This window comes from Salmo salar, chromosome 29 (genome assembly GCF_965601325.2).
Source record: "Salmo salar chromosome 29, fSalSal1, whole genome shotgun sequence".
In the NCBI taxonomy this organism is placed as follows: Eukaryota; Metazoa; Chordata; class Actinopteri; order Salmoniformes; family Salmonidae; genus Salmo; species Salmo salar.
In genome coordinates this window covers 13,119,279-13,144,503 of record NC_138319.1, presented here as the reverse complement: position 1 = coordinate 13,144,503, position 25,225 = coordinate 13,119,279, and the positions used below count along the sequence as shown (strand labels likewise).

The 25,225-nt window shown below is 43.8% G+C and overlaps 2 protein-coding genes across 4 annotated transcripts in view; one reads left to right on the top strand and one right to left on the bottom strand.

The window, feature by feature from the left end:
- The window catches only part of yes1 (YES proto-oncogene 1, Src family tyrosine kinase), a 40,027-nt gene extending 21,215 nt beyond the window's left edge, over nt 1-18,812 (top strand). For all 3 annotated transcript variants that reach the window (XM_082970666.1, XM_014180762.3, XM_014180763.3), the window contains 10 exons: nt 1,050-1,149; nt 1,734-1,832; nt 7,736-7,839; nt 8,231-8,380; nt 9,200-9,355; nt 9,851-10,030; nt 12,492-12,568; nt 12,952-13,105; nt 15,395-15,526; nt 16,492-18,812. In XM_082970666.1, coding sequence (XP_082826792.1) covers nt 1,050-1,149; nt 1,734-1,832; nt 7,736-7,839; nt 8,231-8,380; nt 9,200-9,355; nt 9,851-10,030; nt 12,492-12,568; nt 12,952-13,105; nt 15,395-15,526; nt 16,492-16,700 — 1,361 coding nt within the window. In that variant the 3' untranslated portion in view covers nt 16,701-18,812. The remainder of the gene's footprint in view (nt 1-1,049; nt 1,150-1,733; nt 1,833-7,735; nt 7,840-8,230; nt 8,381-9,199; nt 9,356-9,850; nt 10,031-12,491; nt 12,569-12,951; nt 13,106-15,394; nt 15,527-16,491) is intronic.
- A 2,894-nt stretch (nt 18,813-21,706) lies between these two features.
- tyms (thymidylate synthetase) lies at nt 21,707-25,211 on the bottom strand. The gene is given in 7 exon segments (NM_001141243.1): nt 21,707-21,914; nt 22,219-22,290; nt 22,396-22,571; nt 22,710-22,811; nt 22,921-23,095; nt 24,650-24,723; nt 24,923-25,211. Coding segments are annotated over 7 exon segments (1,002 nt in total). The 5' UTR covers nt 25,188-25,211; the 3' UTR covers nt 21,707-21,776.
- Nucleotides 25,212-25,225: the final 14 nt, after the last annotated feature.

Sequence of the window (25,225 nt, the reverse complement as noted above, 5' to 3'; positions counted from 1 at the left end):
TGTTTTAGTACAGAGAGAGAAAATAAAAACACGGGGTCGCCTCGTGCACGCGCCTCAGTCTCGTAGTACTCTGACCGACCACTATCCAAACGCGCTAATGTTTTTCAGCCAGGGGCTGCCTCGACATCGTTCAGCTTTTTCCCGGGTTCTGAGAGCCTATGGGAGCCGTAGGAAGTGTCACGTTACAGCAAAGATCCTAAGTTTTCAATAAAAAGAGTCAAGAAGCTCAAGGAATGGTCAGAGGGGGCACTTCCTGTACAGAATTTTCTCAGGTTTTTGCCTGCCATATGAGTTCTGTTATACTCACAGACACCATTCAACCAGTTTTAGAAACTTTAGGGTGTTTTCTATCCAAAGCCAATAATTATATGCATATTCTAGTTTCTAGGCAGTAGTAATAACCAGATTAAATCGGGTACGTTTTTTATCCGGCCGTGTAAATACTGCCCCCTAGCCCTAACAGGTTAAGATAGACCGACCCATCTGGCATTCGCCCAAACTGCCCTATGGCCGGTCCGTTTCCGGACCAACATGACATTATTTCTAATCAATACACTGGCAATTTCTATAGAGTAGGATTACCGACAGTGAAAAATTATTAGGGAGTGTGCAGGCTAGAGAAGACAGATGCTACTCTCCGCTCACGAACATTCACACCACAGACACCAGTCAGTCACGGCCGCTATGGAAACAGAACCGCCACTACAGGTCTACATTCTCTGACTCATCTTCCATTGGTCCCTTGGTCTCCTGTCATTTCAATGTGCCTGCTCAGCTTTGCCGCAGAGTTTGGTACTGTGAACATTCAGCCACATTGACAGAAACAATCTTGGCACTAAGGTCAGCAGGTATTTATAGGGAGTCTTTGTATCTTTAGTAGGCTATTAGTAGCTCTGCATGTCTTCATATTCTAACTGGTTCTCCACCTCATCCCTGCGAGTTAGTCAACAAAAATATTTTTCTGCCTCTTAAATGGACATACTGTCATGAATTTCACTTGTGCTTTTAACTTGAATGTTTTATTTAATGTTTTCTGTGTGTGTATTCAGGTGGGGTTACGTTCTTTGTGGCCTTGTACGACTATGAAGCCAGAACCTCAGACGACCTGTCGTTCAAAAAAGGGGACCGCTTCCAGATCATCAACAACACGTGAGTCCCCATGGGCCCTGGTCAAAAGTAGCGCACTACATAGGGAATGGAATGCCATTTGGGACGCAGCCTCCCTCTGAGAACGTCATTCATCATGATCAGGAGCTTATTCCCGTAGAGTAGTGGTGTACCGATGACAGAATATCTTTAAGAACACTACCTGTTCTGTACAGTGTTCTTCCTAAATGGGTTAGATTTGTCCCCCCCCCCCCCCCCCGATCCTGTTTTTCTACCCAGATCACTGGAGACTTTCATTTGATTAATTTAACAAAACCTTTAACATAGATGGTGCCTTAGGTCATATATAACTTTCTGCTCTATAATGTAGCCTTGGTTGACTTTGTTCAATTCAAATATAATACTTTGCTGCATGCTTTAATAATATAGCAATAGAATCCATGCATAAAAGACAGCATGTACAAGTTCACTGCCAAGACACAGATAAAGCAAGCATACAAGTCCCTTTCATAACCAGACTACCGTTGTACAGACATAGTAGTGATATATATCTATCTGGATGATTCTCTTTATCTATCTATCTCTCTGTCTGTCCGTATCTCTCTCTGTCTGTCCCCCCCTTACAGAGAAGGGGACTGGTGGGAGGCGCGCTCCATCAACACAGGGAAGAAGGGTTACATCCCCAGTAACTATGTGGCACCAGCTGACTCGATCCAGGCTGAAGAGTAAGACCCTTGTCACTCCTAACCTAACCTGATTCTTAAGACTATCCACAGCTGCAACAGCAAATAGAGCTAGCCTAATCACTGCAGCGTGACCATAATACCACACAGCTCTCACTGGAGGCACGTTCACTAGAAGATCTCAGCGCTTCTCCTGTTCTCCTGGGTCCGTATGTATCAAGTGTCTCAGAGTAGGAGTGGTGATCTAAGATCAGGTTCCACCTGTCCAGGTGATCTTATCCATAGTGATCTAAGAGCGGGCACACAAACAGGAAAGTTGCTAAATCAACCAAAAGTTGCTGGGGCAGCCTTAAAAATGTGTCCGTTGGAGCGCTACGATTTGTTGCCCACAATTATGGGGTGGGGCTTAGTGAAGGGTCAGTTGGAATCAAAACTAGCTGCGTATGGTAGCTAAACACTCAAAGAACTACAAATCCCGTCAGATCTGGCGCCAGGATAAAGTGACTAAGGGGGCAGTTGAAATCAGCGAGGGGCGCAAAAACTTTTTGGGGTTTCTTGCGTTGGAATTATATCGAATTCTGCTAACATCGCGCTATACCATAATAAACAAAGTTCAAATGCAGAGATTCCTAGATCATTGAGTGCTTGTCATGTGACATGCTACAGATTTCGCTGTCAACCTGTCTCCGTTGCGCTGTCTCAGTGTAAAATAGGGTCCTTCTAGCAGTCACAAGGACAAAGATTCAGCAGGAGACTGTCAGGTAGAGGTGCAAATTAGTTTTGGATTTATTTACACAGCGCTGTTGTTTTCGAAGATGACGGTGATATTTGCAAATATATACAATCCCGGTCAAAAGTTTGGACACCTACTCATTCAAGGTTTTTTTTTGTTTTTTATACTATTTTCTACAATGTAGAATAATAGTGAAGACATCAAAACTATGAAAACACACATGGAATCATGTAGTAACCAAAAAAGTGTTAAACTTTTTTAAAGCGTGAGTTCCAAATATCTCTAACCATCGCCCCTGCGTGAGTTTTTTTTTTTTTTAATGCTCATGCTCGTAATGTCAGAATGCTCTCACTGTTCCAAAATGTGATTGTTACACAACAGGACAGTTACCTGCGCTGCCCTCAAACCAAGGCACGCTGCCTGCTAATTATCTATAGGCTATGTTTCAACTTGTCAATTTCAATTTATTTTCAAATCATTTTCTCTAACAACAGTTTGAATTGAGGCGTGTTCCGCCTCCTCGTTAATTCACATAAGATGTAGCCCATTTCACTGTTGCGGATCACTTATGTTTGAGGCTTTACTGAGCCGGACAAACTTCTCTCTCAAACTAGAGCCCAAGCACTTCCCTAGTGTTTTCCCAGATCAAGTATGAAGACATTGCACATCATTAGTCAGAACAGGCCTTGCACAAACGTTTTCCCCCAGCACATTTTCTGTCTGGCGTCCGCATTGCCTTCATGGTTGTTTTTCCTTACAAATTGGACTTTGGACATGTGTGTGTTCCTGTCAAAGTAAGTGGCTTATTTTCTGTATGTCGTGTTGTCCTTTCTGCTATAGCACTATGTACACTGCTCAAAAAAATAAAGGGAACACTAAAATAACACATCCTAGATCTGAATGAATGAAATAATCTTATTAAATACTTTTTTCTTTACATAGTTGAATGTGCTGACAACAAAATCACACAAAAATAATCAATGGAAATCCAATTTATCAACCCATGGAGGTCTGGATTTGGAGTCACACTCAAAATGAAAGTGGAAAACCACATTACAGGCTGATCCAACTTTGATGTAATGTCCTTAAAACAAGTCAAAATTAGGCTCAGTAGTGTGTGTGGCCTCCACGTGCCTGTATGACCTCCCTACAATGCCTGGGCATGCTCCTGATGAGGTGGTGGATGATCTCCTGAGGGATCTCCTCCCAGACCTGGACTAAAGCATCCGCCAACTCCTGGACAGTCTGTGGTGCAACGTGGCGTTGGTGGATGGAGCGAGACATGATGTCCCAGATGTGCTCAATTGGATTCAGGTCTGGGGAACGGGCGGGCCAGTCCATAGCATCAATGCCTTCCTCTTGCAGGAACTGCTGACACACTCCAGCCACATGAGGTCTAGCATTGTCTTGCATTAGGAGGAACCCAGGGCCAACCGCACCAGCATATGGTCTCACAAGGGGTCTGAGGATCTCATCTCGGTACCTAATGGCAGTCAGGCTACCTCTGGCGAGCACATGGAGAAATGCCACGCCACACCATGACTGACCCACCGCCAAACCGGTCATGCTGGAGGATGTTGCAGGCAGCAGAACATTCTCCACGGCGTCTCCAGACTCTGTCACGTCTGTCACATGTGCTCAGTGTGAACCTGCTTTCATCTGTGAAGAGCACAGGGCGCCAGTGGCGAATTTGCCAATCTTGGTATTCTCTGGCAAATGCCAAACGTCCTGCACGGTGTTGGGCTATAAGCACAACCCCCACCTGTGGACGTCGGGCCCTCATACCACCCTCATGGAGTCTGTTTCTGACCGTTTGAGCAGACGCATGCACATTTGTGGCCTGCTGGAGGTCATTTTGCAGGGCTCTGGCAGTGCTCCTCCTGCTCCTCCTTGTACAAAGGCGGAGGTAGCGGTCCTGCTGCTGGGTTGTTGCCCTCCTACGGCCTCCTCCACGTCTCCTGATGTACTGGCCTGTCTCCTGGTAGCGCCTCCATGCTCTGGACACTACGCTGACAGACACAGCAAACCTTCTTGCCACAGCTCGCATTGATGTGCCATCCTGGATGAGCTGCACTACCTGAGCCACTTGTGTGGGTTGTAGACTCCGTCTCATGCTACCACTAGAGTGAAAGCACCACCAGCATTCAAAAGTGACCAAAACATCAGCCAGGAAGCATAGGAACTGAGAAGTGGTCTGTGGTCCCCACCTGCAGAACCACTCCTTTATTGGGGGTGTCTTGCTAATTGCCTATAATTTCCACCTGTTGTCTATTCCATTTGCACAACAGCATGTGAAATTTATTGTCAATCAGTGTTGCTTCCTAAGTGGACAGTTTGATTTCACAGAAGTGTGATTGACTTGGAGATACATTGTGTTGTTTAAGTGTTCCCTTTATTTTTTTGAGCAGTGTATTTATAGTAATTTAATTTGAATTTGGCGCTCTGCAATTTCACCGGAAGGTGTCGAAATGGGACGCTAGCATCCCACTGATCTGCAAGAAGTTAATTGAAATGCATTCCAGGTGATTACCTCATGAAGCTGGTTGAGAGAATGCCAAGAGTGTGCAAAGCTGTCAAGGCAAAGGGTGGCTACTTTGAAGAATCTCAAATATATGCTTTGATTTAACACTTGTGTTATTTCATAGTTTTGATGTCGTCGCTATTATTCTACAATGTAGAAAATAGTAAAAATAAAGAATAACCCTTGAATGAGTAGGTGTGTCCAAACTTTTGACTGGTACTGTGTGTGTGTGATATATATTTTTAAGTTCCGACTTAAATGTCAGCTTTAAAAAGAAAAAGCCTCTCATCAGGCAAAACCCATCTTAACCAATGAAGCACAGGTTGGGTCTGCCATCCTCAGATACAGCCTCCCCTTGAGTTACCCAAAAGTGAACTAACTACAACATCCCCAAACGGGCACTTAAATACGTTTTAGCCACACCTTTTCTTGGCGCACAGGCCAGGTATATCTATTCACGCTAAAAAGAGAAACCAGACCGTATGCTATCCAAACAAAGACAACAAAGAAATTGACAGTAAACTGATAAATGCAATTAAATAAACCAAAAGTCTTTATCAAGTGTTTTTGCAGTTTGTGAGCTCTCCAAACAACATTTCCACTTGGAGAATGGTATGAGTAGATATCAAACATTCTAAATGAATGGGAGAATATGTTGGGATTAGCAGTAACTTTACTGATGAATACAATATATTCTTCACAAGTCATTGATCAACATTGACAGACAATTGGCTCAATGAAAGAAATAGTGCGCAATAGTGGAGAGAGAGAGGTGCCTTTTGCGCGTCTCTCCGCCACGCACCCCCCCCCCCTCCCCTTTTATTCTGGTCTCGACATTTAAACTGATGCTCGAGACACGTTCCTCACACACAAGCAGTAACCTCCAACATTGCCAGGACGTAGCAGTCCTCATTTTCCCTTCAACTGAAATCAGCATAATTTAGTATTTCTAACCACCCCCCCCTTAAACGCACACACATTACCCAAACTAATGGACATGTGACAGCAATGCAGGATGGCGAGCACTGGGTACATGATGCATATTCCCCCGCCAAATAAAGGAGCATCATAGTAGTTGGCCTGAGGTAAATTAACACTTTACCCAGGCCCCAAACACTGTCCTCTAACCTCTTGGCGATGCGGGGGCACAAACTTCCAGCATGGGCCTTTGCTGAAGCTTGTAAGGGGAGAGTTCTCTCCTGAACGATTCATAGTGGACACTGGGGTTGTCGCCATACCCCACAGCAGTGACACAACGTCTGTGCCACACCCAGGAACATTTTGCGGTGCAGTCATTTTCTCTCCAAACCCAGGGAAAGGGTCAGAGCACACCCTCTCCTCTCCAGGCTCCAGAAAAGAGCTCGGTCATAATCAAATCAGTATCAGTCAATGTCGGATGAAAACCTCACACCCCATCATAGGACAGATACTCTCGCAGAGAGCCCCCCGATAGGAACAACGGAGGAGGAGGAGACAGTTCGGCCTCCGACACGACGTCCTCACCATGGCCTGACTGGTAAACTTGACCCCGCCCTTATAAATCTAAGTCAAATATGACAGGCGTGTCACATTGTTCACTTAGCCTACCACAGAGATGAGAAGTGTTTTGTTTTTTCCCCCCGCTTTTTATTAAAACACAAAGGAGTCATACCTAACTGCCCCAGTGGCTTTCCATAGCCCCCCTTCACACACCGCGGCACGCTCTGACCATTGTGCTGACACAGCGGAGATACAGATTTTTTCACTCAAATCATTTTGCTGTTTTTATATAGGGACATTGAACTAAAACTTAGGGGCATAAGTTTGAACTGAGGGCTTAGGCCTCCTCGTGGAGCCGGGTACCAGCCCACCTGGTGCAGCAACAGTGTCTGGGGCCTGTCTGCACTGTGAGTGAAGCGCTGAAAGATTCATTTTTGAAGCGCACAGGCATCGAAGTCTACTGAAGTGCGACTTTGTCCTTGTGTTTCTTGGCTATTTAGGCTACGTCGTTTTGTTCACACGCTAGGTTGTTTTTAGTATGGACTTGTTCAACTGCTAGTGAAAAGACCTCAGACAGACATGTGAGCCTGCATGCCATGCGAGTGACCTGTTACCACGCCAACCTGCCACCCTTAAAGGGGCAGCTGAACATCTTTGTCTCCCCTAAGTAACTCAAACATTTGAGGCATTGGGCTTGAACACAACATTTTATTTATAAACTTTTAATAATTTCTTATCATAACTCTTCCAAAAATACTTTCATTGTGCTCTTCCATTTCTTTGGAACTCTGTGTAGAGCCCTGCACTTCATACATATGGCCACAGGGGGTTTCAGCCACCATCTCCTATATGAGCCAAGAGGTTTATGATCGTTTAGCAAGGAAATTGAATGTCATCCTGTTTGTTAGATTGACCCCTGATGGACTCAAATGCTTTATTTCCTCTCGTTGTGTATTTGAAGTTTGATTTTTCCAAACACGGCAATGATCCCTGCTATTATTGATTCAAGTAAAGTTCATAGTAACATAAGCTGGTGTTGATGTAAATGTGTGTCCTTCCATAGAAATAGAATGGTGTGCTAGTTCTGGAACACATAAAATGCTCTTCAAATACTTGGAGCGGCTGGGGATTCTCAAGGACAGATTTGGGAAACTGCTGTACTGCAACATTTTACAAAGGCTCTACTCATTCTATTTCTGCGTCCTTCCTCAGGTGGTACTTTGGTAAAATGGGACGTAAAGATGCTGAGAGGCTGCTGTTGAATCCAGGCAACAACCGAGGCACCTTCCTGGTGCGAGAGAGTGAAACTACTAAAGGTGAAGACGATTTAGCGTGAGAACGTGCACGGGCTGCGTCTCTAGTTACACGCCATTTCTCATGTAGTGCACTACTTTTTGTGTTGACTGGGGTCCCGTATGTTCCAAGCGTCTCAGAGTATGACTGCTGATTTAAGGATCAGTTTAGCCTTTGAGATCACACTGAATAAGACTACATGGACAAGTGGGAACTGATCGTAGGTCAGCACTCTGACCCGCTTTGTGAATACTGGCCCTGAAGTCATATGGTGCCCTAAGACAAAGTCGTGCACTATAATGGGCAATATGGAGTCATTTGAGAAATAGCCAGTGACACTCACATTTCCATGAATAAAGCCTAGGTCTTAATACTGTTGCTTGGATGGACGAAGAATCTGGTCATTGTCTCCAGGTGCTTACTCCCTGTCCATACGAGACTGGGACGATGCCAAAGGCGACAATGTGAAACACTACAAGATCCGCAAACTTGACAACGGGGGTTACTACATCACCACGCGCGCCCAGTTTGACACGCTGCAGAAACTGGTCAAACACTACACAGGTATGTCTTCTACCTCCTTTTCTTTATGGTCTCTCGATCTCTCACGCTCACTTTCTCTCTCAAACTCGCTCTCTAACAGGCCTGCTACACTGGAAATGTAACCATGCTGAGCGTGAGACGCTCCTATTCATTTCTATGAAATCTGGGCCTAAGCAGCACGGCTCAGCGAGAGGCTTGCACTGCTCAGCGTAAAACGACACACTGGTTCTATTTTCAAGAGTTTGACGGGTAGCTCACGCAAGAGAACACTTGATAAAGTTGCTCACATTCTGTTCGCGCTGGCAAAATGTCGCAGTTAAAACCTCTGTTTCCGGTCTCTCTCACATCTGTGCTTCCGTAGTAGCAGGCTTACCTGTAATTGACCCTGTGATTTCCCCAGCTAGATGAATGGCTCTCAGGTTGAATATTTAATAAAGACCTTCCCTAAGTGCCTCCCTTTCAGCAGAAGGAGAGAGGTTAAAACTCTCTGGGAGAGCCCACTTTATGTCTCTGTCTCAAATGGCACCCTGCTCCCTACATAAAGAAAAGCATTGCACCATATAGGGAATAGGGTGGCATTTGGGACAAAGAAAACTTTGCTCTGGTGCACTATAAAAGCGAGCGGTCCCAACCGTGTTAAATCATCCAATTCTCATTCATATTTAGCTCTGTTATTATAGGCATGTCTAAATTCAGCCGTATCGCATGTCTGACAGGCAAACTTGAAGTGTTGTGTGAAATTTCCCCTTTTTTAAGCTTCACTGGGTTTCCCTCGTACTTTACTGCTGGGATTCATAAGAATCTCTAAATGTTTGTTTGTGCCTATCCCCCCCCACGCAGAGCATGCAGACGGTCTGTGCTACCGGCTGACCACGGTGTGCCCCACGGTGAAGCCCCAGACCCAGGGACTGGCCAAGGATGCCTGGGAGATCCCCCGGGAGTCCCTACGCCTGGAGCTCAAACTGGGCCAGGGATGCTTTGGAGAGGTCTGGATGGGTAAGACCAAATACTGTTTAGACACAGACGGGCGCACACACAAATAACAAATATGTGCGCCCACACCCACACACTCACACTCTGGATGGTCTGAACAGACAGGAAATATAGTACACTATTTTTATCCCAGGCCAGGGAATCTTTCACTTCCTTCAGATGCTTCCTCCGTTTATCTTTATCTCCGGAGGAAGTAACATTCTCTCTTTCAGAGCGAGACACAAGTCCATCTAGCCACAGCTCATAACTGCATGTTTTCATGTACCCAAATACACCCGTACTGTATTATGTTGGGCTGCATCCCAAATGGCACCCTATTCCCTATGTAGTGCACTACTTTTGACCGGGCTGTATAGGGAATATGGTGCCATTTGGGACTCAGAATGTGTACTGTGCTGAAAACTAGTATTTGTTTACTCCTGTTTTTACACCATTGTCTTGCTTCTCCAGTAAGCGGCAGCATGACCCGGCTCGTTCTAATTCTGTAATTCTATTCAGGCACGTGGAACGGCACCACCAAGGTGGCCATTAAGACCCTGAAGCCAGGCACCATGTCCCCCGAGGCCTTCCTCCAGGAGGCCCAGATCATGAAGAAGCTGCGACACGACAAGCTGGTGCCCCTCTACGCCGTGGTATCTGAGGAACCCATCTACATCGTCACTGAGTACATGGCCAAAGGTGTGTGTGGATACAGTGCATTTGGAAAGTATTCAGACCCGTTGACTTTTTCCACATTTTGTTACATTACAGCTTATTCTAAAATGTGTTAAATTGGTAGGGGTGTTTCTCATCAATCTCCACACCATACCCAATAATGAGAGAGAGGAAAAAACTGTTTTTAAAAAATGTTGGGATTTTTTTAAACATTTTTATTCTGAAATATCAGTGAAATATAAAAACCTGTATTCAGAACCTTCGCTATGAGACTCAAAATTGAGCTCAGGTGCATCCTGTTTCCATTAATCATCCTTGAGATGTTTCTACAACTTGATTGGAGTCCACCTGTGGTAAATTCAATTGATTGGACATTATTTGGAAAGACACACACACCTGTCTATAGAAGGTCAAACAGTTGACAGTGCATGTCAGAGCAAAAACCAAGCCATGAGGTTAAAGGAATTGTCCGTAGAGCTCCGAGACAGGAATTTGTCTAGGCACAGATCTGGGGAAGGCTACCAAAATATTTCTGCAGCGTTGAAGGTCCCCAAGAACACAGTGGCCTTACATCATTCTTAAATGAAAGAAGTTTGGAACCTCTTCCTAGAGCTGGCTGCCCGGGCAAACTGAGCAATCAGGGGAGAAGGGCCTTGGTCAGGTCACCCTGACAGAGCTCCAGAGTTCCTCTGTGGAGATGGGAGAACCTTCCAGAAGGACAACCATCTCTGCAGCACTCCACCAATCAGGCCTTTATGGTAGAGTGGCCAGACAGAAGCCACTCCTCAGTAAAAGTCTAGTCAGGATCGAGGGGAAAATGAACGGAACAAAGTACAGAGAGCTCCTTGATGAAAACCTGCTCCAGAGCACTCAGGACCTCTGACTGGGGTGAAGGTTCACCTTCCAACAGGACAACGACCCTAAGCACACAGCCAAGACAACACAGGAGTGGCTTCGGGACAAGTCTCTGAATGTCCTTGAGTGGCCCAGCCAGAGCCCGGACTTGAACCTGATCAAACATCTCTGGGGAGACCTGAAAATAGCTGTACAGCAACGCTCTGCATCCAGCCTGACCGAGCTTGAGAGGATCTGCAGAGAAGAATGGGAGAAACTCCCCATATACACGTGTACCAAGCTTGTAGCGTCATACTCAAGAAGACTCAAGGCTGTAATCGCTGCCGAAGGTGCTTCAACAAAGTACTGAGTAAAGGGTCTGAATACTTAAGTAAATGTGTTATTTCAGTTGTCTTTTTACTTGGAAACATTTTTTTTTTTTAAACAGTTTTTGCTTTGTCATATGGGTGTATTGTGTGTATGGGGGGGGCAGCAATTTAATCAATTTTAGAAAAAGGCTGTAACGTAACAAAATGTGGGAAAAGTCAAGGGGTCTGAATACTTTCCTCTACAGATACAGATAAACACACCCTCTCCTTCTCCAGTCCAGATGCAGTGACGTATGTGGCTGGCAGCATGATGTTGACATAGATTCCTCACGGCTGATTAGATGTGTAATTAAAACATTATAGCTGGAGTCTCTCTCCATAAGGGTCCCATACAAACACATGCCTGGGGGAGGCGATTAGCTGGCTTGCTCAGTTGGACCTTGTTATACGTGTGTGATGGAGTTGGAGAACTTGGTATTTTATTAAACATAGTGAACGTTGGCCACATGCCAGAGATTTTGGTGTTAGTTGTTGCGTGACGCCGAAGGTTGTTCAGGCACCGAATTGATGAGATGTTTCGAAATCCGAACTTTTAGATATCACGCCACAACACACACGTCGTCCTATCGGAATGTATCCTGGACAATTTCCTTTAAAGGACCACATTTTAAAATGTATGTCCGTTTTTAATTAACATACCCTACAGTTTGAAAGTCCTTGGGAATCCCATGTGGGGTTTTATAAGGCCCGAAGCAGAGAGATTTAATTGAAAACTGCAGCAGTTTTGTGGCAAGCTTTCCTCTTTCTCAACTGCAATGCGTCACCCTGTTTCTTTTTTATTAGTGATTGAACGCTGATGACTAATCCCTTTAAATGGACTCTGTGACCCCTATGTATAAATGCACCAGAGGAACGTGTGTGTTTATCCCGTTGGTATCCCCTTGATTCTAATCTTGGTTCAGGGGTCAATTAAAAGAACAATGTCCCTCTCTCACACTGAGGAAATGGCGCCCTATTCCCTATATAGTCTGCTACTTTTTCCACCAGGGTCCCATAGGGCTCTGGTCAAAAGTAGTGCACTATATAGGGAATAGGGTGCCATTTGGGGCACACACTAGATGTCATTAGGAGCCGTGTACCGAACATAGACACAAGCTGCTAGCTTCATCAATACCAAGGGAAGGATCATGAATATTTAAGAAGGCGTATTTTAAGAAGTCTTCAGTCTCACTATTTCTACGGTGGTATTTCGCTGTTGCAACATTTAGCTGCAGTCTCTCTGGTACTGTAACTGTCATGTTTTGCTGATGTTTTTTTTGTAGGAAGTTTGCTGGACTTCCTAAAAGAGGGAGATGGTAAATTCCTCAAGCTTCCCTTGCTGGTGGATATGGCAGCACAGGTAAGTCCAAAGTCAACCTCTCAGTAAACATTGACATTTCTACATATGTAGCTACCATGCATGTTTCCAAGTGTCTCGCCCTTCAGTGTTTCCACCTAAGGATAGGTTTGAGCTGTTTTTAATGCCCGTAGTACACCATTGCACAAGAAAACCGATTTAGTGCACTCTTCTTCCGCATCCATCACCAGCATTCTCCCTCCTGTTTGTAAGGTTGCATCCCAAAAGAGCCCCCGTCAAAAGGAGTGCACTAAATAGGGAATCTGGTGCCATTTGGGACTTACACAAGATCAACGGCTCTGCTCTCAAGAGTGGATCACATCAATTATTAACCCGAGCCTCTGTGATCAAACGGCGTGGTTAACTTAATCTGCTTGTTTTCTCAGATCGCTGACGGTATGGCTTTCATCGAGAGGATGAACTACATCCACAGGGACCTGCGCGCCGCTAACATCCTGGTCGGGGACAACCTGGTGTGCAAGATCGCCGACTTCGGTCTGGCTAGGCTGATCGAGGACAACGAGTACACAGCTAGGCAAGGTTAGTAGAGCACCGAGACAGAGGGACTTAGAATCCCAGTTGTTGGAGGTGTGTATGGGTGGAAAGAGGATAGGCAAGGGGTAGGAAAAGGGGATACCGAAATGTGTCTTCCGCATTTAACTTCTTATGGCTCAAATCCCGTTAACGGGATCGATTTGACAACATCCGGTGAAATGGCAGAGCGTCAAATTCAAAAAGAATTATTACAATTATTTAACTTTCATACATTCACAAGTGCAATACACCAAATTAAAGATGAACTTCTTGTTAATCTAGCCACCGTGTCAGATTTAAAAAAGGCTTTACGGCGAAAGCAAACCATGCTATTATCCGAGGACAGCACCCCATCAAACAAACACAGACAATCATATTTCATCCCGCCAGGTGCGACACAAAACTCAGAAATAACGATATAATTCATGCCTTACCTTTGACGAGCTTCTTCTGTTGGCACTCCAATATGTCTCATAAACATCACAAATGGTCCTTTTGTTCTATTAATTCCGTCGTTGTATATCCAAAATGTCCATTTATTTGGCGGGTTTGATCCAGAAAAAACACTGGTTCCAACTCGTGCAACATGACTACAAAATATCTCATAAGTTACCTGTAATCTTTGTCCAAACATTTCAAACAACTTTCCTAATACAACTTTAGGTATTTTTTTACGTAAATAATCAATGAAATTTAAGACGGGATAAACTGCGTTCAATACCGGAGGATAACAAAGTGGAGCGTGCTTTTCAGGTCACGCGCCTCTATCAAACAGTACACTTCACTCTACCCTCGTTCTGAACAGGGCTGCTTCTTCATTACACAAAGGAATAACATCAACCAATTTCTAAAGACGGTTGACATCCAGTGGAAGCAATAGGAACTGCAAGCAACTGCCTTAGAATTCTAGATTCTCATTGAAAACCCATTGAAAAGAGTGACCTCAAAAAAAAGAAATCCTGGATGGTTTGTCCTCGGGGTTTCGCCTGTCAAATAAGTTCTGTAATACTCAGACATCATTCAATCAGTTTTAGAAACTTTAGAGTGTTTTCTATCCAAATATACCAATTATATGCATATCCTAGCTTCTGGGCCTGAGTAGCAGGCAGTTTACTTTGGGCACACTTTTCATCCGGACGTGAAAATAGCACCCTCAAGCCATAAGAAGTTAACACAACATCTCTCTGAATCAGAGAGGTGCGGGGTGCTGCCTCAATCGACATCCACATCATCGGCGCCCAGGGAACAGTTGTTGTTTGGGGTGAACTGCCTTGCTCAAGGGCAGAACGGCAGATTTTTCCACCTTTGCCGGCTCAGGGATTCAAACCAGCAACCTTTCGGTTTCTGGCCTAACGTTGTTAACCGCTAGGCCCCGAGACAGACAGACAGACAGACAGGGGCTTAGAACTCTCTGGTTGCGTCCTAATAATCTCTCCTTTCTCCTGAAGTGTTCCTTACTTGTTCACTTCCTGTCATGGATTTGAAATGACTTGTATGTTATTGTGTTATTATTAATATACTATTAATATATGGAACCTTCCTCTACCCCATGCCTACACCACTACAATGCTTTTACATTTGGGGGAAGTAGTCAACGAGTGCACACTTCAGGAAAAAGGAGAGATTACGGGGACACAGGGCTTAATGTCACAGTCGTTTGAGATGTATACGGGGTGGGGGAAGGGGACGGAAGTGTGAGGTCACTGGCGTAGAGTAAACCCTGTTGTTTCCTACCATGGTAAGTTAAGCTAATAGCGGAAAGCAGATGCTCATATTTACTCTGATTAGTTGCGGTGAGTAAACTCTGACTCTCAAGCTCTGCCTGCTGCTTAACCATTCAAGACCAATGGTTTGAGCAGAGAAACAGGCGTCCCTGACAATAACTCTTTTTCCCCACTCAACACTAGTCTTAAACCTTTTGGAATGTGACTTTTTTTACCCTGCAATTCACACACAAGAATCTGTCTTTATTGACAATGTAGTATCTTAGTTCAATCCGTTTCCTTTGCAATTAGATCTTACTTAAACCATTTAAAAACCAAGTATGATCCGTTAGACATTTTTGAATTGTTTTGTTCCAGAGGTCAATAGTGTAATTGTCATGGCAGACTGAAGCATGAACTTTGATATGGGCCAATTCTCAGTGGTTCTATTATGACTCTAGGCTCCCTAATAACCCCGAGTGGAAGTTAATGTTCTGTCGCTCTCCGTCTCTCTCTCGGTCTCTCCCCCTCTCTCTCTCCCCCCTCTTCTTTGTCTCTGCCCATCTCTCCCCCTCCTGCTGCTGGTTTGTAGGGGCCAAGTTCCCCATCAAGTGGACGGCTCCTGAGGCCGCCCTGTACGGGCGCTTCACCATCAAGTCAGATGGCTGGTCCTTCGGCATCTTACTCACTGAACTGGTCACCAAGGGCAGGGTGCCCTACCCAGGTGAGAACACAGACAAAACGATGTTTGTGTCCCACATGGGCCCCCTATTCCCTATATCCCTCAAACTCAACTTTAGACCTCTAAGCCAGTTCCACTGTGTTCTTTCATTGTTCCCCTCCAATCAGGGACTAACTTAGACCCGGGACACCAGGTGGGTGCAATTAATTATCAGGTATTACAGAAAACGAGCAGGCTCCGGACCTCGTAGGGTAGGAGTTGAATACCCCTGTCCTATATAGTGCACTTCTTTTGACCAGGGTTCACAGGGAGTGGGCACTATGTAGGGATTACAATGCCATTTGGAATGCAAATCCCATAACAGCAATGGCAGTCTGAGGCTGTCTATCTGGTTAGGATTTGTCAATTGTGTGATCTCTAAAGATAGGGAAATAGGTGTCTTGTGTAACCAGGAGGAGTAGTGCCAGCACAATGTAAACAAGGAAGTCTTTATAGCCTAGACTAGTTAATACAGTCCTAGGAAGTGGGCCGGGGGTGACACTGTCATGATGGCTGTTTTTGTCTCTACGGGGTAAACACTGACTGAGATTGGAGAAGACCATCTGGTGGGGTCTGATCTGGAGATTGAACACCACTCTTGTTTATAACCATCTGTCCCAGACTGATCGGGCTCAGGGGAGAAGGAAGGAAGGAGGGAGGGAGGGAGGGAGGGGTGCTGTGAAACACTGATACAAACCTTCAGGCCCCGCTTTTTTTTAAATGTATGCTTTTTTGGGGGGGGGTTAATAGTCTAATGGAGCTATTGGGCGATTTCACAATGCACCACCATATCGTGACCGTGACAATGGAAATAGATCACAGACCTTGTTTTGTTGTGGATAATCTTGATTTTTATTGTGACTTAACTCGCATGGTTTACTGCACTGTTAATGTAATGGGCACTAAACAGACTGACCCCCCCCCCTGTGTGTCTCTTTCTCTCGCTGTCTTATTCTCTCTCCACCCAGGCATGGTGAACAGGGAGGTCCTGGAGCAGGTGGAGCGGGGGTACCGTATGCCCTGCCCCCAGGGCTGCCCAGAGTCCCTCCACGAGATGATGAAGCTGTGCTGGAAGAAGGACCCTGACGAGAGGCCCACCTTCGAGTACATCCAGTCCTTCCTGGAGGACTACTTCACAGCCACGGAGCCACAATACCAGCCTGGGGATAACCTATAGTCAGGCCTGGCCGCAGCACAGCCCTGGACCACTTCACCGTGCAATGTATCTCTCCACCCAGGAGGAGCAGACTTGGATACAGACGCATGGAGACGTAATTCTATGAATAATGTGCTTCAGAAAAGCCAACTGGAAGCTTGGTTATCAAGTTGCACAAACCACTGCTATTGCTGATGATAATTTTTCTTTTTTAAACAAATGTTCAGTTTTTTTATTTCAGGTACTACATATAGTCTTAGTTTGTATGAATTTACCAAAAAAATTGTCCTCAATGATCATGTTCATTTTCAAAGTGACCAATCATTCAACTGTGTAGTTGTTTTAACATATTTGTTGAACCATGAAAATGGCATGAGAAAGCCCATCAGGTAGAGGCTTTCTGAATGAGAGCTCTTCAAAATGGAGGACAAGAGAGAAGGATGTACTGTAAGGCTGCGTTTACACATAGGCAGCCCAATTCTGATCAATCGTATCAGATCTTTTAAAATCTTTTTCAGAGCTGATCTGATTGGGTAAAAGACCAATTAGTGAAAATAAGATCAGAATTGGGCTGCCTGTGTAAATTCGAAGGCAAGTACTGTGGGAATATTTCAAATGAGAATTCAGTTCAACTGGAAAATGCTTTTCTTTCTACATTCGTGTTTTTCTGAATGATTGACTTGAGTGGCGCGGATCAGGGACAGTTGCGTGGGTCCGTCTTGTCTGCTCATTTTCTATTTTATTTCTATATAAACTAAGAATTATTCATATCATGGAAATGGTTGTAGGTTCATGTGAAGCTCTCGAGTCCTTCAATAACACTAAGTCCATCCTGTTATGTGTCCAAGACAGACTGTTGCCATGCCAAGTTACATTACCTCTTTAAAGATCACTACAGAGTATGACTAAACCTTGTTTCCCTTGTACTCTGATCTGGAGTCAGTTTTTAGCATTTTCCCAACAAATTCTTTAGGTGAGGATTACAGTAGTGGAAGCTGATCCTAGATCTGTATCTAAGGGAAACTTCACCCCGGAGCAATGTATCACTGTGAGATAGGATAATATTCAGCTCTCGCCTGGCAATGCCGACAGCCCTGTAGATCACTAAGCTACATGCCAACGCAGATTGTCTCTGCACATGTCATAGTGCTACGCAACAGGAGGCAATATTGAATGGAGCTAGTATAGACTAACAGTACCTCCTAGGACCAGAATTAATTTATGGATGCAACCACCTGATTTGACAGTTTTACATGCCAGCAATAACTTGTACACAATTATGTTAAAAAGGACTTGGCCTTCTCTTTCACTTACATGGATAAGTCATTTACTAGACTCATCACGTGTTCTATTTTCAGACCTGAAGATGCTCGAAAAGGAAACCATTTCACCTTTATGGGAAAATATTGCCAAAGCACCTGAAAACTGTTTATTTTGACTACATGTGATTTTATAGTGTGAACGGATTTCATTCAGTCAACAGTTTCAGCCTAGATACAAAGAGGATACGTTTTTATTCAGACGTTTTTGTTTTTAAAGGTAGACTCAGCGAAATGACGTTGCCACGAGCAGCACCGCAGATGTTGCGATGAGCGAGATGCAAGCCTTCGCTCCCTCAGTCACATACAGTATCTGCGCTTGCGCAAGGGTTCCCTTCACGCTTTTAGAGCGTGGTAGGTACGGGACCAAAACAGTGGGAGAGTTTAGCCTCGCGCTTCAACGCTCTTAGTTGTTGCGGAATTTGACCCACTATGCTGTTTATGTTGTGCACCTACATCATATCGCTGAGTCTTCCTTTAATACATTAGTCGGAACCAGTGAACGGTTAGTTATATTTTAAGACCGCAAAATGGAGGAAGGTCCTTTTAATGCGTCATGTCGCATCCACAGGGGTCATTTGACTTGTTTTTCTATAAACTCATCAGTTAAGCGGTACATTTGATTATGCATACTTACATAGATTGGTCAACTAGGGGTTTAAAAGAAGGGCTTTTTACAAAATCCTGATTTTATAAAAAGGACAGCAAAGACTAGAACGCAAGTTATAACGTTGGGGGAAAGATACATAATTATGGTTTAGATACTAATCTGTGGAATTTGTACAGTTGGAAAATAAAACATTTCTGATTCTAACTTGTGTTCTGTATTGAAATCGTTAGATGCATTAGTTTAATACGGACAACAGGCACAGCATTTTACGAATCTCGAGCTGTCCGAATTATTCATATTCTTGGCATGAAATGATTTGTCATTTACATTGAAGTCATGTGACAATCACATTATTGCTAGGTGAATAGGCATTTCAACCAGTCGCAGTGGGCGGGACTCCCTGTTGAAATTGCGATAGTACACAAGGGGCTACTTTCCCGGTGAAAAATTACATTTAAAAATTCTACAAATATTATCAAATTGACAGTCAGCGATGTCAGATTTCAAACGTACTTTGAGCAACATGGTTCAGACACAATGGTACGTGCATCAATGTAATGACTGATTTCTTGCAGAAGTTGCAGACAAAAGTTATTGCTGCTGTGCTTGCTTCACGTAAAATGTTATACATAAGGTACCACCAGTAGTTCTAACCATTACACAATGCAATAATACATTTTGCTTCTTTCATCACCAACCTGGACTACTCTGTTGTCATCGAAACTGATCACGGAATGCGAGGATATGGGTTGACTTTTACTGTGGGCAGGGGCACAGAAATTGGTCAGATTCTTGATCCACAAACTTCACCATTTCAATACATTTTGAGTATTATAATTGGTTGGCTTTCTGTAACCAACAAATACATGTTATCCACAGCGTCATATTGTGTCAAGACAATACAGGCTGGCTTTGTATTAACAGGCACTAGAACAAATGCAGGCTGACACTAGTTGTCCCAGTGTCAACCTACCTGCTTGTCCCTTCAAACCGCAGTGGTGTGCTGTGTCCCTTCAAACTGCAGTGGTGTGTGCTGTGGAAACCCTGTCAACCCAAGTTGTGGGGAAATCTAGAGGAGATTGGGTTTTACCTTCTCACCAGCAGATGTGATGGGTGAGAAGACCTACACACAGCCACTCCACCACAAACAACCTTTTATTTAACTAGGCAAGTCAGCTAAGAACAAATTCTCATTTACAATGATGAGTTAACTGCCTTGTTCAGGGGCAGAACAACAGATTTTTACCTTGTCAGCTTGGAGATTTGATCTAGCAACCATTCAGTTACTGGCCCAATGCTCTCTCCAGTAGGCTACCTGCCGCCGAAAGGTGTGTGTATATGCAGCACTTTTCCCCATTTTGTGCCAGATTGGACCAGAGAAAGGATTCATTCAGTTGGCCACAGCGTTGGTCCTGAATGCAGTGGTACATTTTTTTTTACATTTCAGTATTTTAGCAGACACTGTTATACAGAGCGACTTAGTGCATTCCTCTTAAGATGTCTAGGTGGGACAACCACATATCACAGGCATAGAAAGTACATTTTTCCTCAATAGCGTAGCTATCAGTAGAATCAGAATTGCAAAAACATCCAACTAATATGTAGTCAGAAGCTTGATGTCATTGCGTGCTAGGAATATGGAACCAAATTCTAAACTTTTGACTACTTTAATACACAAAGTATTCACTTTTTCCCAAATTTGGTTGTGTAACAGCCTGAATTTAAAACACATTAAATTGAGATTTTGCATGACTGGCCTACACACAATACCCCATAATGCCATAGTGGAATTATGTTTTTAGAAATGTTTACAAATTAATAATTGAAAAGCTGAAATGTCTTGAGTCAATAAGTATTTAAACCCTTTATGGCGAGCCTAAATAAGTTCAGGAGAAAAACATGTGCTTAACAAGTTGCATAGAATCACTCTAGTGAATGATTACCTCATCTCTGTACTCCACACATTATCTGTGAGATCCCTCAGTCAAGCAGTGAATTTCAAACAGACTCAACCACAAAGACCAGGGAGGTTTTCCAATGCCTTGCAAAGGGCACCTATTGGTAAATGGGTTAATTGAATCTCATTGAATATCCCTTTGAGCATGGTGAAGTTAATTACACTTGGGATAGTGTTTCAATACAGCCAGTCACTACAACGATATAGATATCCTTAACTCAGTTGCCGGAGAGGAAGGAAAGTGCTCACGGATTTCACCAAGAGGCCTATAAGTAAACATTATACGGTAAGGTTGTATTTGGTGCATGGTAACCTGATGTATTCAGCACATGTGACATAAGATTTGATTTGACTTTAAAACAGTTAGTTTAATGGCTGTGATATGAAAAGACTGAGGATGGATCAACACCATTGTAGTTACTCAAGTCTCATTGCAAAGGGTCTTAAAAACGTATGTAAATAAAGGCATTTCTGTTTTAGTCTAATAAATTTGCAAATATATTTAAAAAAAAACTTTTTGAAGGTCCAGGGGGAGGGACCTTCTCCAACACAGTTGAGAAGGAAGTGAGGAAATAAGATGAGGAATCACAAAGACAAATTCAGAAAGAGCCCAGGCCTCAGATCCTTCTCACTTCCCCTTATCACCTTGGAGATGGAAGCATGTCCCAGGATGTTGTCAGGGGAGGTGGGCTCTTCGATCCACATGGCTTTGTACTCACCCAGCCTGGTCCCCCACGTCCAACCTCTGGTTGGCATCGATCATCTTAAAACAGAAGACAATTGGCTGCAGGATGAATTGGTCCAATCAACTGCATTATGTTTACTGCATCCAATGGCGTAACAGATTAGATTTACCTGTGTTGTTGGGTCCAATCATCTGCGGTATGAGACTTCACTGGTGAATGTCATCCTCTAGGTCAGCCCCCACCATCACTTTGAACTTGGTCCATCCATCATTTAGTGCAAGACTGTGGGGGCTGACCTAGAGGATGACATTCGCCAGTGAAGCCTCATACAGCAAATGATTGGACACACTGGTAAATCTAGTTACGCCATTGGATGCAGTAAACCTCATAATGCTGCGCACAACTATAGGAACATACAGAGAGAGGCACACAGACTGACATAGATACAGTGCCTTCAGAAAGTATTGAACTTTATTTACAAAAAAAAAAAACAACATCCACACATATATTAGTTCTGAAGCCCATTTAAACTGCCATCTGCATTTTGATGGTGGGGTGGGGATTGTAGTCAACAATCTCAAAGTCTTCTGCACGGAAGTCATCTATTTTCTCAACCGTCCGGAGTAGCTTCAGCTTGGGGAAGGGCCGAATCTCTCTCTGGAGCTGTAAGGGAAGAGTCATCACGTTTAGGCTGTGGCCAGACGTGTCCGAAAACTATAGATCGAGACAATGGTTCTTAAAATGGGAGTCATCCATTGACGGACAACATCAAAATGCACAATATTATTACATTGTAGAAAATAGTAAAAAATTAAGAAAAACCCTTGAATGAGTAGGCGTGGCCAAACTTTTGACTGGCACTGTATGCATGTATACATCTCATTGGCCGTAGCATTACACACCTGTCACTGCAGTGTATATCTCAACGCCAAAGTTGCCCGTGTTGCTGTATCGGTCATGAACCTACCTGCACTTTGAGGGGTTCGATGTGGTTGCTGTAGATGTGAGCATCTCCCAGAGTGTGCACAAAGTCCCCAGGCTAAAGGGAAAAAGGCAAGAAATCTCTTGTTTTACTACACCTCTTATTAAAAGGTTAAAATATCATCATTTCTTTGAGTCAAAGGAAGGGAGGTGTTTGCCCCACCTTGAGTCCTGTGATGTGGGCGATCATGTAGGTGAGGAGGGCGTAGCTGGCGATGTTGAAGGGCACTCCCAAGCCCATGTCCCCCGAGCGCTGGTACAGCTGGCACGACAACTCCCCATCAATGACATAGAACTGGCACAGGGCATGGCAGGGGGGCAGCACCATGTGGGGCAGGTCTGGGAACAGCACAGGAGCGGGTGTGAGCGATACAAACCAACACTGACTGTTAAGTGTGGAATACACAGTGAAATCATTACTGCAAATGTAATATCTAGGCCTATGCAAAATCAGGATGGAATATTTTTGTCAAATACCCTTGGGGTTCCATGCACACATGATGATTCTCCTGTCTTCTGGATTAGTCTTGATAGTGTCAATAACCTTCTGTAGTTGGTCAACACCTTGTCCTGTGTAATCTATAAAGTGAAGTATTATGCAAGACAATTAAGCACTACAGTTAAAATTGGTTGGATTGAAACACTCAACATAATCCTACAACACCATATCAGTGTCAGGGTGATGTACCTTTGTGCATGTCGCTGTATTCTGCACCATAGTGCCTCCACTGGAAACCATACACGGGTCCCAAGTCTCCCTCCTCCCGGTCTGTAAACCCCATTTTGTCCAGGAACTGTCTCGATCCATTTGCGTCCCAGATCCTCACCCCTTTCTCTGTGAGCTCCTTAGCATTTGTTGAGCCCTACAGCAAACACACAGAACAAGATCTGTCAACTTCACTGCCCGATGTATTGGTATGGCGCACCATCTAGTGGAAATAGTATGCAAGTGTGTATAGGCACTGGCACATTAAATTCAATGCATTATAACAGTGACCACGTTTACGTGCACACAGTATTCCGGATAGTAGCTCATATCTCACTTAAGATCTTATTCAGGAATATCTGTTAATATTTGATATCCTGTTCACGAGTATTCCTGTATCCGTGAAAACAGAATATTCCTAATTGAATTTCATATGGGTTAAATGGAACAGTAACTGAAGTATGGACACTGACTGTAGGCCTATAACCTTTCATGTGTAGGGTAATATAATATTAACTCTGCAGAATTATGCATTTCTTGCAGTAAAATGGATACAACAAATTATAATTTTCTTGGCAACAGGAGTGGAGAAATATTTTTTTCAGCATCTCGAGAAAATGCGAAAGGGCATGTAAAGTGTTATCTTCGACACTTATGCACACACAGCATTTCAACCACATAAAACATGTCCCAGACGAACCGAAGTCTTCTCATAAACGCGTTTCATCGGTCTCAGCTTTTAATTTCCTTAAAACCATCAAACTGATGGCATTGGACATTATACACAGGTCCAACCTTTCCACTGTTTTGGAATTATTGCGTTTTCTCCCGGTTCCTAAACGAAACAGACAACCCCACCGGTGTTAACTAGATTAATGCGTTCGTTCTATCGATGCATGACGTTATTGTTTTGGTGAGCACTAGTCTTCTAGCGCAACAAGTTATGACAGAAGAGAAGCTGCATGTATTTAACTATAGTTGACAAACAAATGGCCTAACAAATGTAGTTAAATATTGCGGGTGAAAGTAGCCAGTATGCATTAAGGTCCAGTATGGAGTATCAGCAAAATAAATGGCATTATTATGGTGGCTCTAACTGCACAGGTAACCTACTGTTTGACAATCAGATGGAAACGTCACCAGACTGCCAACAGTCTATGGTGTTGTGCGATGACGTTTGAATCATGTGTTAGCAGTCTAGGGTGTTGTGTGACGATGGCGCGATTTATGCAACTGAGCCTGCAACTGAGCCTGCGCAGACCGCGACAAACACTAAACCGAATAAGTTGTTTACATTTTAATTTTTTTCTCCTTTATTTAACTAGGCAAGTAAGTTAAGAACAAATTCTTATTTTCAATGGCGGCCTAGGAACAGTGGGTTAACTGCCTTGTTCAGGGGCAGAACGACAGATGTGTACCTTGTCAGCTCGGGGATTTGAACTTGCAACATTTCGGTTACTAGTCCAACACTAACTAACCACTAGGCTATGCATGCCAGTTTCCCGTCTAAAAATCAGCATATCCTAGGCATTTTATCCTGGTTTCACATAACCGGAATACAAACTTTTCCGGGTTATTGTTAAGGGGATATGTTAATATTAGTCAATTCAAAAACAGAATACTTGAGTATTCCGAATAATATCGGGATATTGGTGTGCATGTAAACGTGGTCACTGGTGCATTATTTCGGAAGACCTGGCTTCATTCTTACTTTGATAAACCACAGTAGTTCTTCGAGAATTCCTTTCCAGAAAACCCTTTTCGTCGTCAGCAAAGGAAACTGATCTGGAATGATAAACGAAAAAAAAAAAAAGCTAGTCATTTGAACAGAGGTCCCATGCAAAGCCAGTTTAAGGAGGTAACGTTCAACTTAGGTTATGCAATTCCCGCCATGGCGGAAAAATGTTTTAATCGTGCATTGACTTGTTTTAACAGGCAACGCACAACTTCCAACACATACTGAACATTAGTTAAATCGACTTACCCCGGAGACTGTATCTCGTTTGTGAACCGAAAACTGAGATGACCCCCGTTCCTGTTCGGTCTCCCTTTCGATGTCCATGTTGCAAAATGTATTCACATTGGTTCAGATACCCGCGTTCATCACATAAGAGAGAGAACGAACTTTGTCCCACCTGACTATCTGCTTTCTTAGGCTCCTCGTTCTTACTAGGTGCGGCTGTGTGTATGTCAGAAGTAGCAGGCATTTTGTTGGTTAGTTTCACAAAAACAATACTGACACAATTCATGCACTGGTTACCTTCTTCAACTCCTTTGTCAAATTTAA